The sequence below is a fragment of the Pipistrellus hanaki genome (genome assembly GCF_964339955.1).
Source record: "Pipistrellus hanaki genome assembly, chromosome: 10".
Lineage (NCBI taxonomy): Eukaryota > Metazoa > Chordata > Mammalia > Chiroptera > Vespertilionidae > Pipistrellus > Pipistrellus hanaki.
Window position 1 is genome coordinate 50932020 of NC_140512.1, and position 15560 is coordinate 50947579.

At 46.4% G+C, this 15560-nt stretch overlaps 1 protein-coding gene across 3 annotated transcripts in view; it reads left to right on the top strand.

Moving 5' to 3' along the window:
- Positions 1-2974: 2974 nt before the first annotated feature.
- Positions 2975-15560, top strand: part of WDR91 (WD repeat domain 91) — a 28642-nt gene continuing 16056 nt past the window's right edge. The window contains exons 1-6 of one of the 3 annotated variants that reach the window (XM_084896576.1): positions 2975-3165; positions 4624-4803; positions 5585-5791; positions 7523-7606; positions 9062-9192; positions 10380-10545. In XM_084896576.1, coding sequence (XP_084752702.1) covers positions 3043-3165; positions 4624-4803; positions 5585-5791; positions 7523-7606; positions 9062-9192; positions 10380-10545 — 891 coding nt within the window. In that variant the 5' untranslated portion in view covers positions 2975-3042. Of the gene's footprint in view, positions 3166-4623; positions 4804-5584; positions 5792-6933; positions 6940-7518; positions 7607-9061; positions 9193-10379; positions 10546-15560 lie in introns of those variants that run through there. The other 2 variants (XM_084896577.1, XM_084896578.1) reach the window with 2 other exon arrangements.

Consider the following 15560-nt stretch of genomic DNA (forward strand, 5'->3'; position numbering starts at 1 on the left):
AGAAATCACCCATAAAATCTAACACAACTACCTTCAGGCAATAATTGTAAATATTTTGTGTGTATGTATATTTCAAAATATTGTATAAAGCTATCATATTGCATCTATAATTCTGTAACAGACTTCTTAAAATTAAACCTTATATTTTGAGATAATTGTAGATTCACTCGCAGTTGTAATAAATAATATAAAAAAATAATAATACAGAGATCCCATGTACACTTTGCCAAGTTTCCCACAATGTTAACATCTTGCAAAATGATAGTACAATATTACCGTCAGAATATTGACACTTAGAATCTACCAATACATTTAAATTTCCCTGTTTTACTTTTACACGTTTGTGTGTGTGTTTAGTTCTCTACAATTTTATCGCATGTTGTAGATTCACCCATCCACACCATAGTCAAGTTGCTGAATAATATTATTACTACAAAGAGCCCTCACTTTGCCCTTTCATAATCACACCCTCTTCCTCTCATATGCCCTCACCTATCCTTGATCCCCGAACACCATTTATCTAAATTTTATCATTTCAAAATGTAATATAAATGGAATCACACCTTTTGTTCTGTATGTAACCTTTGGGATTGGCTTCCCCCTCCCCTGCTCCCCATTCAGCATAATTTCCTTGAGACTTATGTGTATGTCTCACTAATTCATTTCTCTTTATTGCTAGGTAGTATTTCGTGGTATGGATGACCAGTGTGTTTGGCCAGAGGAGGTGAGGTAGGACGGCCATGCTCTGGGCCACAGTATCGCCTATGGGCCCTGTTTATTTCAGTTTCTACCAAAATAACTAAGGGACATTTGAGAGGCGTCCAGTTTAATACTATTAGGAATTAAGCTGCTTTGACCATTTGTGTACAGCTTGGTATGTGAAGATAAGTTCTCATTCCTCTGGGATAAGTGCCAGAGAGTATAATTACTGAATCACATGGTAATCACATGTTGAATTTATAAGAAACTGCCAGATTTTTCCCCCCTGGAGTGTTAATCTTACATTTTTAACACATAATGTGTCTATTTCTCTAAGTAGTTAAATGGTCTTTGAAAAAACGTGATTTTAAGCCACTACCTGAGATTGCATGGGATGGGTGTAGCATCATTTATTCAAGCTTTCCCCGAATGTTGAACATTTTGGTTGTTTCAGATTTCTTTTTCCCTGTAGACACTTTAGGGTCCCTGAGGGAAATCTAACTCACAGCATTCCTGTAGGGGGAGGTTTTGCTACTTATTAGGACCTCCCAAGTTCACTTTTTTTTTAAATTTATTATTTTTAAATATATATATATTTTATTGATTTTTTACAAAGAGGAAGGGAGAGAGATAGAGAGCAAGAAACATCGATGAGAGAGAAACATCGACCAGCCACCTCCTGCACACCCCCAACGGGGATGTGCCCGCAACCAATGTACATGCCCTTGACCGGAATCGAACCTGGGACCTTTTAGTCCGCAGACCGACGCTCTACCACTGAACCAAACTGGTTTCGGCCCAAGTTCACTTTTGATGATCTGAGATTCCAGTCACAGTACAATGTTTTGGTCCTTTCGTTTGTCAGAGGCAACTGTGCTTCCCTGCCCTGGCGGACAAGGAAGGGTGTCTGGGTGGAGAGCAGGAAAGCAGCAGAGGGAGAACAAGTCTCTGCCTTGTCTTGCTGTGGCTTGCTTGATGTTATCTTTTCTGGTTTCTCTCATGCAATCAGAGCCCCGTGGAGCTAAATTTCCATGTAGTTGGGTTGGAGGGTCTGGGTAGAGTGATAGTAATGATTCTGAGTTGAGCTTTGACAAATACAGAAAGCTATATCATTACAGGGAAGGGGAAGGGAACAAGCATTGAGTTTTACTGGTGGGCTAGTCACTGTGCTAAGCATTTTGCATTAACTTATTACATTTTCGTTACTCTTCTGCAAGGTAGACATCGACACTATTTTGTAGATGAGGAAATTAAGAGTGAAAGATGGGCTATTTCCCTGGTTACAAAAATTTCCAGCAAATAACAAAAAGAAAGGAAGTGATGGTTCCTTATAATCTCACCTTTTAGAGAAAAAAACGGTTACTGTATAATCTTCCTTAACTTAAAAATGTATACACCAACACACACACACACACACACACACACACACACACACACACTATGTGTTTTATTTTTTACAAGAAACTCGAACCATATTATATATACTGGCCTGAAACTTGCCTTTTTTCCCCTCTCCTAACCGCGTCTCTTGGTTATCTTGTTTTGTAATTGACTAGTCTTATTTATGAAAGCAGGGTTTTTTTTTTTGTTTTTTTTTTTTGTAATATATTTTATTGATTTTTGTACAGAGAGGAAGGGAGAAAGATAGTTAGAAACATCCATGAGAGAGAGTCATAGATCAGCTGCCTCTTGCACACCCCCTACTGGGGATATGCCCGCAACCAAGGTACATGCCCTTGACTGGAATCGAACCCGGGGCCCTTCAGTCCCCAAGCCGACGCTCTATCCATTGAGCCAAACCGATCTCGGCTGAAAGCAGGGTTTTGTGGGGAGTTGGAACTCTCTAATGACACACTTGGTTGTGTGACTTCATGCAAGTCACTTTACCTTTGGGGTTCCAGATTCCCCCATTGGCAACATGGGAGTAGGGCACAGAGGATTCCGTGATGTAATGCCAATGAGCAGGGCACCTCCGGCCCCCGCCCTCCTCGGGACTCTCTGGGATGTTCTCTAAGGTCCAGCCCTACTTGACCTGGATGGCAGCAGCCACTTTCAATAACTCAGACGGCAAAGCCGCCGCCAGCGGTGCCAGGAGACTCAGGAGAGCATTGCGCGTTCCAGCTGCTCCTCCGGGAGGGTAGTGATGACGGAAGGGACCGCTGGGCGGGGCTGGGGGCGGGGCTAGGGCGGGGCCACAGAGGTGCGGAGCGCGGTGCGTGCGGGCTGATAGGCCGGCGGCAGCGTGACTGGCACCAGCGCTGGCACCGCCCCGTGCAGTCGAGGCCCCGCCCCTTCGTCCCTCGGGTGCCGCCGCGGCCCCTGCCTAACGGCGCTCGCGCAGCGATGGCGGAGGCCGTGGAGCGCACGGACGAGCTGGTCCGCGAGTACCTGCTCTTCCGCGGGTTCACGTACACGCTGCGGCAGCTGGAGGCCGAGATCAAGGCGGACAAGGAGAAGGGGTTCCGGGTGAGAGGCCGGCGGGCGCGGGCAGAGGCGGGCGGAGGCGGCCCTGAGGGACCCGGGAGCGGGCTCTTGCCTAGCCCTGCCCTCGGAGGCGGGAGCGGCGCTGTCCCCGCGCCGGGGGGCCCTCCTCCTCCTGCGCGTCTGCCCTCCTTGACGGATGAGGAACTGGGCCCTGAGAGGGGACGTGACTCGCCTGAAGTTGCCCGGAGGAGCCTGGCGGAGGAGGCTGGCTGCAGCCCAGGTGCCCTGGCTCCGGGTCGGGGCGCCATCCTGCCCCCCAGCCTCCCAGCAGGTGCTGGCAGACCCCGGCCGGAATGGCCACGAGGCCATCGGAGCTCAGGCTGGGTAGATGCTTGGATTTGGGCAACACAGTGTTCTGTAGTTAGCCTCCGATGGCCCTGGGAGCACAGGGGTCTGATGCAGCCCAAAATGTGAGCTGGTTCCAGGATGGACGGTGTTTGTGGAAAAGGGCCTTCCTTGCTGGCAACTCCCTGGCAGTTTTGCTCCAGAAGTTGAGGAAGACCTCATTGCACAGTTATTAATAAGTTATGTGTCCCCTGTAAGACATGATTTTCCGTTGAGAAGTTCTAGGCATTTAGACGTGTCTGTTTGCTGACTTTCAATGAATTGAGAGAGGCAGGGAGCTAGCAGCAGGAGTTGGAGGGGAGCTGGGAGACCTGGGTTCTTGTCTCTTGCCAGAATTACCGGCTTCTTAGTGGTAAAAGCAAAGCATCTCAGTTCTCCGGGCCTCAGTGTCCCGATCTGTAAAATGGGGGCATTGGATTGGTATTGGTAACCATAAACCTTTGCAGATTGTATGCGAGTGTGACTTCTTTAGCCGACACTCTGAGCAGCTGCAGGGGCTCTGGGATGCTTGGATGACTTGAAGGAGTCAGCCAGTGCAGCTCACCAGGAGCCTTGAAATCCCGGAATAGTGGAGATTCTCATGCTCTCTCTCATCCAGGACCCGGACCCAATATAGCCTGCTTCCTGAGTCAGCGTTTTTTAACACCGAAATTTCCACACCTGCTAGAAGGTGAAACCAGATAATCTAATATCAGACAATAACTTAAGAGCTATTGCTTTAATATGTTTTTAAAGTCCTCTAGATCGTTAACGTGAATTTTTAAAAATATATATATTTTGTTTATTTTTTACAGAGAGGAAGAGAGAGGGATAGAGAGTTAGAAACATCGATGAGAGAGAATCATCGATCAGCTGCCTCTTGCACACCCCCTACTGGGGATGTGCCTGCAACCAAGTACATACCCTTGACCGGAATCGAACCCGGGACAATTCAGTCCGCAGGTTGACGCTCTATCCACTGAGCCAAACCAGTTTTGGCCGTTAACGTGAATTTTTATCTAACATCAACAGCCACAGCCAGAGGAAGAAGCTGTATCAACTCCGTGGAAGGAGGGGAGAATTCCCTTCTGTCCTTCACCCACCTTCTCTCACTAGGTGGACAAGATTGTGGACCAGCTGCAGCAGTTAATGCAGGTGTATGACTTGGCTGCCCTGCGGGATTACTGGAGCTACCTGGAGCAGCGACTCTTCAGCCGCTTGGAGGATATATACAGACCCACCATCAACAAGCTGAAAACCAGCCTGTTCCGCTTTTATCTTGTCTACACAATTCAGGTGCTTGTTGATTCAGGGGTTCCTTGGTGGAAAGAGTTATTTGATCCAGAAATAGATTTTTCTTTTCACTTCTAGAGAGGACTCTTTGTGTTACTCTGGGAAAGGGTGAAACAGTCGCAGTGCGAGTTATTTTTGACTGTTTTCCTAAAACCTCATCTGCAGACCACATGACTGGTCTTCCTCATTTCAATTTCTCCTCTTGTTTTAAGCATGCAAGCCTGGCTGGTGGTTTTTTAAATACATTTTTATTGATTTCAGTGAGGAAGGGAGAGGGAAAGATAGAAACATGAATGATGAGAGAGAATCGTTGATTAGCTGCCTCCTGCACGCCCCTTACTGGGGATTGAGTCAACAACCCGGGCATGTGTCCTGATTGGGAATTGAACCATGACCTCCTGGTTCATAGGTTGACACTCAACCATTGAGCCACACTGGCCAGCCTCGCTGGTATTTTAAAGAATATAAGTAGCTGGGTTAAAATTTGTATAATAAAGATTATAGCTGACCTGGGGGAATAGTTAATTAGATTGTTTGAAAATCAACAAGGGATTAATTTTTAGGATGGCAATTATCATCAGACTTCAGTTTAAACCAACTTCTTTGAAATTACAAGGAACTTGAGAAATGAGTGATGATTTCCTTTATTTTATGGAGTTTGTAGATTGTGTTATTGTGTTTGGCCACTTACGTAGCAAGCTAACCGTCAAAAGCAATGATGAAGAGTCTTACCTCTGACTTCTGTCTCTTCCCCCGCCTTGCTGTCTCCTCTGTGTCTTGGCAGACAAACAGAAATGACAAGGCTCAGGAGTTCTTTGCAAAGCAGGCCACGGAGCTCCAGAACCAAGCCGAGTGGAAGGATTGGTTTGTCCTGCCCTTCCTGCCATCTCCAGACACCAACCCCACCTTTGCCACCTACTTTTCTCGTCAGTGGGCGGACACCTTCATTGTGTCGCTGCACAACTTCCTGAGCGTCCTGTTTCAGTGCATGCATATCCTCCCAGCGGCCTGGGGCTGTGGGCTACCCTGATGCCTCCAGACAATGTGACCAGCGGCTGCTGCCCCTGATGCAATCAGTTCTTCCACAAAATGCCCACGGGTCATTGTCATGTGTCATGTGAGGCGGCTGGACAGATGGTGGTTATGTTTATCAGCAGGCCAGGGAATTGTAAGTCTTAGCTCTGACACTCGGCTGCTGAAGTAGTAGTTGCCGTGGGGGACTGTAGCCTCGGTGGGGTGCCGGTGAGGGGCTGTGAGAGGACCCCTCAACAGGTCTGAGGGCCTCTCTTCGCAGATACAGGGGTTGATAGGGATTGCTGCTTGGTGACACCAGCCATTCTCTAGAGCAGTGTTTCCCAAAGTGTGGTACGCGTTGAGTACGGGAAGAGTTTGGTGGGGGTAGGCGTTGCACCGGAGTTTGGTGGGGATATGCACTGCACCGTGTTTAGCTGCGTCTAATTCTACGTTCTCATGAGTACGAGGGGTACTCAGTGTTATGAAAATTATAGAAGGGGTCCACATATGTCAAAAGTTTGGGAAACACTGCTCTAGAGCACCGTCTCTGAGCTCCCTCCCCCCGCCAGGAGAGCATCACTTGCCTTTGTTGGGGTTAGGTAGCAGATGAGAACACTTCTTGGGCTGGAACTTTTTCCCTAGATTAGTGTTTGGGTCGCTTTCTCTGACGGTGACTTCAGTGTTCCTCAAGTTGCCAGAAATCAGCAGCTCTAAGAACATATGTGTGGTTATTTGAGAGAGAATGTAAATCATTTACGGCCTACCGTATTTCCCATTTTGTCAGGAAATGCCTTTGATCCCAGGCCTGGGACCAATATCCATTGCTTCTGCTCCCTAGGCTGGGGCTCTGGGGGCGGGGGAGAGGCCGGTTTGAATGGGGCTGCCTGGTGAGTCACTGATAAACGGGGCATTGTGGGAGGAACATCTGGTGGAGGTGGGAAGGGTGCCCTTTCCATTTGCGTTGTGGCTGCTGTGGATTTGCCTTCCTTCTGGCCCTGCTGCTGCTCTGCATCCCGAGGGCTTTCCGATGAAACCAGCCGCGGGCTCAGCCACAGGTGGTTATGGCACAGCCACGTGGGCCTCTAGGGAAATGGGAAATGTCACTCTAGGTCTTTTCAGTGCATGCCACTGCCCATGCGAGCCTCTGTTCACGTCCTCCATGCTGAGGCCCTGCCTCCTTGCGCTCTTCCTCACTGCAGCTGTTTGAGAGGGTAGGGAAGACTGTGGATGTTCGCATGGTGGCACGTGGCAGCACAGAACGCAGGAAGCTTTCTGCTCAGCCTAAGCCTTTGCAGGGAGAGGTTCAGTTGGCAGGGGAAAGCCGAGTGGCTGTGGGGTGGCCGGCAGTGTGCCCACAGGGCCTGGCCTCTGCGCTCGCTGTTAGCTGCCTGTTGCCGATGCTTAGACTGGCATTGAAGCCCACTGGATGTGGCTCTTTATTGCTGGCATTGGGAGAGAACTCCCAGGTTTGGGTTTATGTCCTCTCTGGGGGCTAGTCAGCAGATTGTCATGTGTCTGTAAGTCTGTCTGAACGAGGTCAGGCCAGGCTTGGCCTCGGGGGAGAGACTACTTCATAAAGCTGAGAGGAGCCCATAGCACCAGTCTGTACTCCATTCCCCCCGTCTCGTGTTCAGGGGTGAGGCTGCTTGTGAAAGGTTTGGGACGGTCTCAGTCCTTTCCAGGCAGGCTTATTCTTTAACTGAGTGCACCAGTGCCTGTGATCCTGAACTTTGATGCCGAGTGCCAGAGGACAAACCAGGTTCAAGAAGAAAATGAAGTTCTACGTCAGAAGGTTGGTTCTGAGCACACTTGCTTCTTGGAAAAGTCTTTTGCTTTTCATGTTTGAAATCAGGTGGAGGTGGTGGAAAGCACTGATCTCAGAGGAAAGTGAGCCTCCAGAAGATCAATTGGAGACTCGGGGGCGGTGATAGTCTCTGAAAACATTTTAAGTCATTTAAGAATGAACAACACAGTAACAGTAACGTACTTTTTAAAATATATATATATATATATAATTGATTTTTTTACAGAAAGGAAGGGAGAGGGATAGAGAGTTAGAAACATCAGTGAGAGAGAAACATCGATCAGTTGCCTACACACCCCCTATTGGGGATATGGCAGTAACCAAGGTACATGCCCCTGACCGGAACCGAACCTGGGACCTTTCAGTCCGAATGCTGACTCTCTATCCACTGAGCCAAACCAGCCAGGGCACCAATAATATACTTTTGAGACAGAAATGACTATATCTGCCTTCATGCTACCTGTCAACTCACCTCTTTTCGTATGTCTATTTCATGATCCCAGGCCCTTTCTACATATATCCACATCTGTATTGTTTATAACCTAGATATCATTTAATTGTTCTGCTCAACTCTATATTTCTCTATTTTGGTAAAGTGACAGGGCCTAGAAACCCATATATGCCTTTATATTTTGCCTGTTGAGCATTTATCTGTCCTTGAAATTAAGATCTCTTTAGAAACAGGAAGATTTTCAGAACAAGGAAGATTATAAACTGTTTAGGTTTTGAGGTTTAAGATTCTTGGTGTTTTTTTGCCCTAGCTGATTTGGTTCAATGGATAGAGCGTTGTCCTGCAGACCAAAGAGTCCTGGCTTCAATTTCAGTCAAGGGCATGTACCTCTGTTGCAGGCTCCTCCCTGGCCTGGGCCCTGGTCAGGGTGTGTGCAGAAGGCAACCAATTGATGTGTTTCTCTAACATCGATATCTCTCTCTGTCTTACCCTTCTCTTCCACTCTCTCTAAAAATTAATGGGAAAATATCCTTGGGTGAGGATTAAAAAAAAAGAAGAAAGATTCTTGGGTTTTGGGTGTGTGTGTATAATTTTCTTCAGGCGAATAGTAAAAAATGCTGAGCTTCATTTAATAAAACTTTTCCATGAGAGTTTCAGAGTCTGATTTGTAGATTCCCGAGAGCAAAGCAGGATTGGGTGGAGCTGTTTTTCTCAGTGAATTCAGGAGGAAGCAAGTAAAATGATAAAAGGGAAGCGAGTCAAATAAAAAATAAAAATAAAAAAAAGTTTGTATATCTAACGGTTTTTAGTTTCTCACCTTTCTGTAGTCAGGTAACAGCTGCGCTCACCTATTTTTCCCAAACCACAGTGGGCAGAGAGCGGGCCTGGCGTCCTGAGACTGAGAGCCAGTGAGGATGGGTGTTGGATGTGATGTGGCTAATCTTCCCCAGCGGGGTGATGTCATTGGTGAACACTGTCCCATCTCTGTGCAGCTTTTTGCATTGCAAGCAGAGATCCACCGACTAAAGAAAGAGGAGCAACAGCCAGAAGAAGAAAAGGCCTTGGTCCAGCACAAGTTGCCTCCTTACGTCTCCAACATGGACCGCCTGGGGGACTCGGAACTGTGAGTGTGTGCCTAGCCCCTCCTTCCCTCTTTCCCCTGTGCTCTTACCTGGACCCTCTGCTCCTGGAGATGCAGAATTTCCCGAGAGCCTCCTGCACTCACGGGGAATGCTTCCTCACTGAGTGAGCTCCCCTGGCCTCTGAGGTCCTCCACCTGCTGAGCTCTTCCAGGCACCTGCACATCCTGGTGTGTGCCACCTGGATAAATAAATACGACCAGTGTCCTAACACCTTGTGATGTTGTTGTGCATTGGAAACAGTACCTCGTGGTTGAAAAGATTGGCAGTTCCACAGTAGAAGCATCATCCTGTGTGAGGGTTTGAAGAGGTAGGCAGATGCGGGGAGAGGTATTTGAGTGACATTAAAAACCAGCCAGCTAAACAGAAGACCCAGTTGATAATAATAACAGCAGTAGCAGTTGAAGAGATGTAGGCACAAAGAGGTCACAGTGAGTGAGTGAGTGGTGAGTGAGTGATGAGTCAGGACACAAACCCAGACAGATTCCCAACCTACACGTGGCCAAGCACTGCATCCAGTGAAACTGCTCTCGTTTCTGAGCTAGCACCATCTGATGGTAATAGAATGCACACCAAGAAATGGAATTTAAAAATTTTGGCTATGTTAAAAAAAAGTAAAAAGAAACAGGTGAAGTTAATTTTAATGATGTATTTTATTCAGGACAGTATATCCAGATTATCATTTCAAACATGTAATGAATATAAACAAAGCATCTGAGCTTTTCCCGGGCCCTCAAAGGAGAGCCGCAGACTTCCCGTTGTGCCGGGCAGGTTGCCAGCTCTCTTTGGTATAAGCCAGTGGTCGGCAAACTCATTAGTCAACAGAGCCAAGTATCAACAGTACAACAATGCACATTTCTTTTGAAAGCAAAATTTTTTAAACTTAAATTTCTTCTAATGCCACTTCTTCAAAATAGACTCGTCCAGACCATGGTATTTTGTGGAAAAGCCACACTCAAGGGGCCAAAGAGCCACATGTGGCTCGCGAGCTGCAGTTTGCCGACCACAGGTATAAGCAATAGAACTGAGGATAATGCCACCTAAAGCCCAGGCGTGTGAGCCCGGCTAAGGCCCTGGCCCCTGGCACTGTCCTCAGCCCAGCAGGCCTGTGCTCCTGCTTCTCCCAGGTCCCCCTCCAGCCCGGTGACCTTGTGTTGTGTGTGCTGTCCAGAGCCATGGTGTGCAGCCAGAGGAACACGTCCCTCTCCCAGTCCCCTCGTGTGGGTTTCCTGTCCTCGCTGCTGCCTCAGAGTAAGAAGAGCCCCTCACGGTTGTCACCTGCCCAGGGCCCGCCTCAGGCTCAGAGCTCGGCCAAGAAAGAGTCCATCAGCAGTCAGGTAAGCACAAGTCCCATCTGTTCTAACTTGCCAAAAGGCCTCTGACATCTGAGTGTACCTGCTTGTCAAATGGAGATGTGTTCACCTTTTGCTTAGGACTGAATTCTTGGGTATGCTTGTGAGATCAGAAATTCACGTCTCATTCCCTTTCTCCTCCTCCCCTCCCGTTCTCCTCTTAGACAAGTGACAGCTCTGCTGGATGGAATAGAGATGAGAGCACAGTGCAGGGAAATACACTCAGTGCACTCTCCGCCTGCCCACCCTCCCCCTCCAGTCCCACCTCCGGCCGGAATTACATGTGTTGGGGGCAGAAGATGACAGGAGGCAGGTGTGTGAGGCTGACCAAAGTGCCAGATCTCAGACGCAGGCCTAACCCATAGGACTTCTCTCCTCCCCCAGCATGCTGCCATTCTGGCCACTGCCTGAGCTCCTGTGCCAGCTCTCAAAAGGCCCCAGCACTGGGCACTCAGCAGGCGAAGGGCAGATGGCAGAGAGAGGAAGTATGCTTTGAAGGGTCCCTCCCCTTTTCTGAGAGATCTCCTTTGCACCCAGGAGGACTTGTGACTGTGATTTGGTGACTCAAGATTCTGGAATTTTGAATTTTGGGTGACATAAAGTAGTATATAGATAAAAGAGTAAATTAGAGTTACTTCTGAATCAATGAATTTCTTGTACAGTTGGGATTTACTGATTCGGTGAAGGATTTTCACTATTTTTTTCACATGTATAGAAGCTTGTCAGAATGTCTTTTATGCTAGTGTATATTCCAAACAGCTAAGGGTCCCATTGAATAGTTTTCCTTGCAGAGATGGTCAAAACTCAGTGCTTTCAGAAATGCCTGCCCGAGTGGAAGTTTTACAGGCCCAGCGTTGCGCTGAATGGCTTGGGTCGGACCCTTTCTCTCTTACTATACTTGCATTAGCTACAGGTAAAGTGAGCCGCCATAGCCGTGCCAGCCTGCGCTTGATAACAGCTGCAAGTGGCACAGCAGTTCGGGGCTGCTGGCTGCCTCCGGGAGTCGGGGATCTGCCCCAGGCTGCTCCTAGGAAGTGGGGGCTTTTAGCACAGCACTTGGGCTCAGTAGTGTTGAAGGGCTGCAGCTGAGCAGGACACTGGATAAGAAAGAGCAGGGAGGGGGCTTCCGAGTCAGACAGCTACACTTTCAGCTCAGTTCCTGGTTTATCATCCTTGCTCAGATTGCTTAAACCCTGTTTGCTGGAGGGTGATAATATTAGTATTCACTCCCTCGGGATCAGGGGCTCGGTTTATTGAGCTGATCTGAGGACCCTTGATATGTACAGTACTGGGCAGATTACAAGGACTCAATACATTGTAGTAGTAGTTGTATCTGTGAAGATACTGGCCTGTGTGGGTTCCCAAGTCAGTTCTGAGACTGAAAGTGCCAGCAATGCATAACGACTATAACCTTAGCACCCAGCGGTCAAACTTCGGTCACAGTTCCTACTATGACTATTTTTCTAAAGTTCATACTTAGTTAGAATTCCAATTCTGTGGAGTGTGTTCGAGTAAGTTTCCCTGTTTGCTTTGCAGATCTCTTCACTGTGCAGTATTTTATAAGTGTAATAGATGGCACAGGGAGTGTTAGGTCCCTCGGAATGTGCATGAAATTACACAATTCAATTGTATTTTTAAAAATGAAAGAGAGCCCTAACCGGTTTGGCTCAGTGGATAGAGCGTCGGCCTGCGGACTGAAGGGTCCCAGGTTCGATTCCAGTCAAGGGCATGTACGTTGGTTGCGGGCACATCCCTAGTAGGGAATGTGCAGGAGGCAGCTGATCAATGTTTCTCTCTCATCGATGTTTCTAACTCTCTATTCCTCTCCCTTCCTCTCTGTAAAAAAATCAATAAAATATTTTAAAAACATGAAAGAGAACACAGAGACAAGTTCTTGGGGTGAAACTGGTGGCCTTGCTCTTTATGTCTTCAGGACTAAGTGTCAGATGGTGAGATTGAAATGGGACTGGGATACACTCAAGAGATGAGGGTAAGACTATGTAGTTTGTAGCAAGCATTTCTTACCTCACCTCTAATCTATATTCCAACAAAGCTTGGTTCACCACATGGTATGTTAAAACAAAAGTAACCCTCTTTCCATTTCCTGAATGGAAGCCACAGATGTCTACAATCTGAAACACCCAGTGGTTGGGTCCCTTTTTTAAAAAATTTTAAAAAATGTTTTTATTGATTTCAAAGAGGAAGGGAGAAGGAGAGATAGAAACATCATTGAGAAAGAATCATTGATCAGCTGCCTCTTGCATGTCCCAACTGGGGATGGAGCCCTTAATCTGGGCATGTTCCCTGACTGGGAAACAAACCTAGGCCAGGCAGGTGACTTATTTTTTATAAATTTATTAATTAGATTCAACATTGCTGTTTCAATTCTAAAAATAACTAGTAGATTTGAGGTTCAAGATAATCAAATTATTTTAAAGTCAAAGGGAGTTTAAAGATCATCTGGCCCCTCCTCCTACTGAGCAGCGGGGCGTGTTCTCAGATACATTGGCTCCTGTGATGAGCAGCTCACTGCTTGTCAACATGGGAAAGTTTGTCCGTCGCAGAGCTGTTAGTAGAAACCTCCCTATAATTAAACTCGCTGATCTGAGCTCTGCTTTCTGATGCTGAGTAAACTAAGGCTTCTCTTGGGACAACCCTTCCTCTCTTTCCCTGGCTGAGCACTCTGTTCATTCCTCCCTCTCCCTGAAACTGTTTGTACCTGTGGCTTGATTTTTAGACCCCTCACCATGCTGGTCCCCCTCCTCTTAGGGAGAACATTCTAATTTTTTAATTCCTCTATTCCAGTTAATGGCCAAATTTGAGTGTATAATTTGAGGTGCTCTCTTATCAATACTAAGTAGAGTTGCATGATCATTTCCTATGATTTTAATGACATATTGATTTTAACTCAATAAGAAGTGACATTGTGGGTTTTTTCTTAAAGCCATATTGCTTTGTTAGCACATGTTAAGTGTATAGCCTTTTCTTCACTATTACCACACCAGAACTGCCTCTTTCTTTTTTACTAGTAACAAATAAACAAATAAAAAACCATGTGCTATGTTATTAAATTAACAATGCAGAAAATGATTAGGCTTTTCTATTTTAAATAGTATTTGTGTATATCAATATAAATTTCCATTACATCAGCATTTGCCCACATGTAATTAATTGGTTGCTTTAACTGTTGTCATTATTACTGAAATGTTCATAGCATGGTAGATGGCAAAGTAGATGGTGATGTAGTGCTTTCAGTCTGAATCTGGAGGCAAATTTAAAACAAATGGCAGTAGCTATAAAACCCTGGTTTCCAGGCTCCCAGGCATCTCTGGGGCCGCAGCAGCCCCTGAGGGCACCTCAGCTCTAATTCCACTCCTTCCACACCTACTCAGTAAGCTGCGGGACTGCAAGAGGTTATTATAGTGATAGCCTCTAATTGCCATCATGTAAAGAAAACAAAGCGGGCACAGACTTTGGTATTCTCAAATTACCTCACAGCTACTGAGAAATCAGTGGCAAGTACAGGTACTGTGGGGGCTGTTTCCATGGCTCTTAGCTGGATGGGGAAAAGGGAGCCTTCTTGCCATCCTTCCTTCTGTGATTTCTGTGTTCCAAGGGCCTGTCCTCTGGTGGCTTTATTTTGCTTCAGGGGAGATCAAATGACGAACTCGTTTCCTGCCCCATTTGGATAACTGCCCGGTGAGCTGTATTCGGGCCACCGAAAATTAATTTATAGCCTTCTTCAGAGTGAGAGCAAGGAGGCCAAGGATACACAGTTAAAAATCTCTCTTCTGAATAGTAGGAGACACGTAGATTATTATTTTTCTTAATTTTAGATATTTATTGGTTGATTGATTTTAAAGAGAGAGAAAGGGAGAACATTGATATATTGTTCTACCCATCTGTGCATTCATTGGTTGATTCTTGTATGTGCCCTGACTGGGGATCGAATCTGAAACCTTGGCATAGTCCGGTGGGAACGTCCGGCTCACAGCCTGTGAAGTCATTTGGTCCGGCCCTGCCAAAGCATTAGGGGTGAGTTAATTACATGTTTGACCAAACAATAGCAGGCTAATTTTTAAGGTGATAATTTTGTATGGCCCACGAATAATGTTATAAATATCCAGTGGCTCTTGGCCAAAAGGAGGTTCCGCAACCCTGGCGAATTGGGACAATGCTCTACCCAACTGAGCTACCTGGCCAGGGCCAGAGACAGGTAAATTATGATAGAATATGACTGGGTGTAATTTGGGCTATTTCAATGTTATATTAATCCAATAGTTGAGATGTTTATGCAGTTCTTAAACTTTTTTTAAAAAAATATTTTTTATTGCTTCTTTACAGAGAGGAAGGGAGAGGGATAGAGAGCTAGAAACATCGATGAGAGAGAAACATCGACCAGCTGCCTCCTGCACACCCCCCACAGGGGATGTGCCCGCAACCAATCTACATGGTCTTGACTAGAATTGAACCTGAGACCTTTCAGTCCGCTGGCTGACGCTCTATTCACTGAGCCAAACCAGTTTCGACTGTTCTTAAACTTTTGAATTGCTGCTTATGTCACAGTGAACTTTTAAGTTATGTGCATTTGTAGCGAGACGTGGCTTTACCTTCGCCTACTTATTTGAGTGTTTTTGTGGACAACTGCATCATCAGCTTTTAGCACATTTTTTGTTGTTTGTGCTTGTTTAATAAATAACTTTAGTAGATACAGTTTAAGGAAAAGGTCTCTTTTAAGCAGGATGTGATAATTCACACTTAGGTACATAGTTCTCTTTGTATAAACTGCCCTGTCATTATAAAGGCAGCTCTTAATTTGTTATTGCCTGTTTGAATTTCCATTTTGGAGTCCTGTCCAGCCTGATGATATGCTGGACAGCTTCCATTCCAAATTCACTTGTGAGGGAAGCTCCGCCTTGCACTTCTTAACATTGCACTTTCTGTCCATGCTGGGGAACTGTGTCAGCTGAGGGAATTCGACGTCCATCCTAAACCCCCCC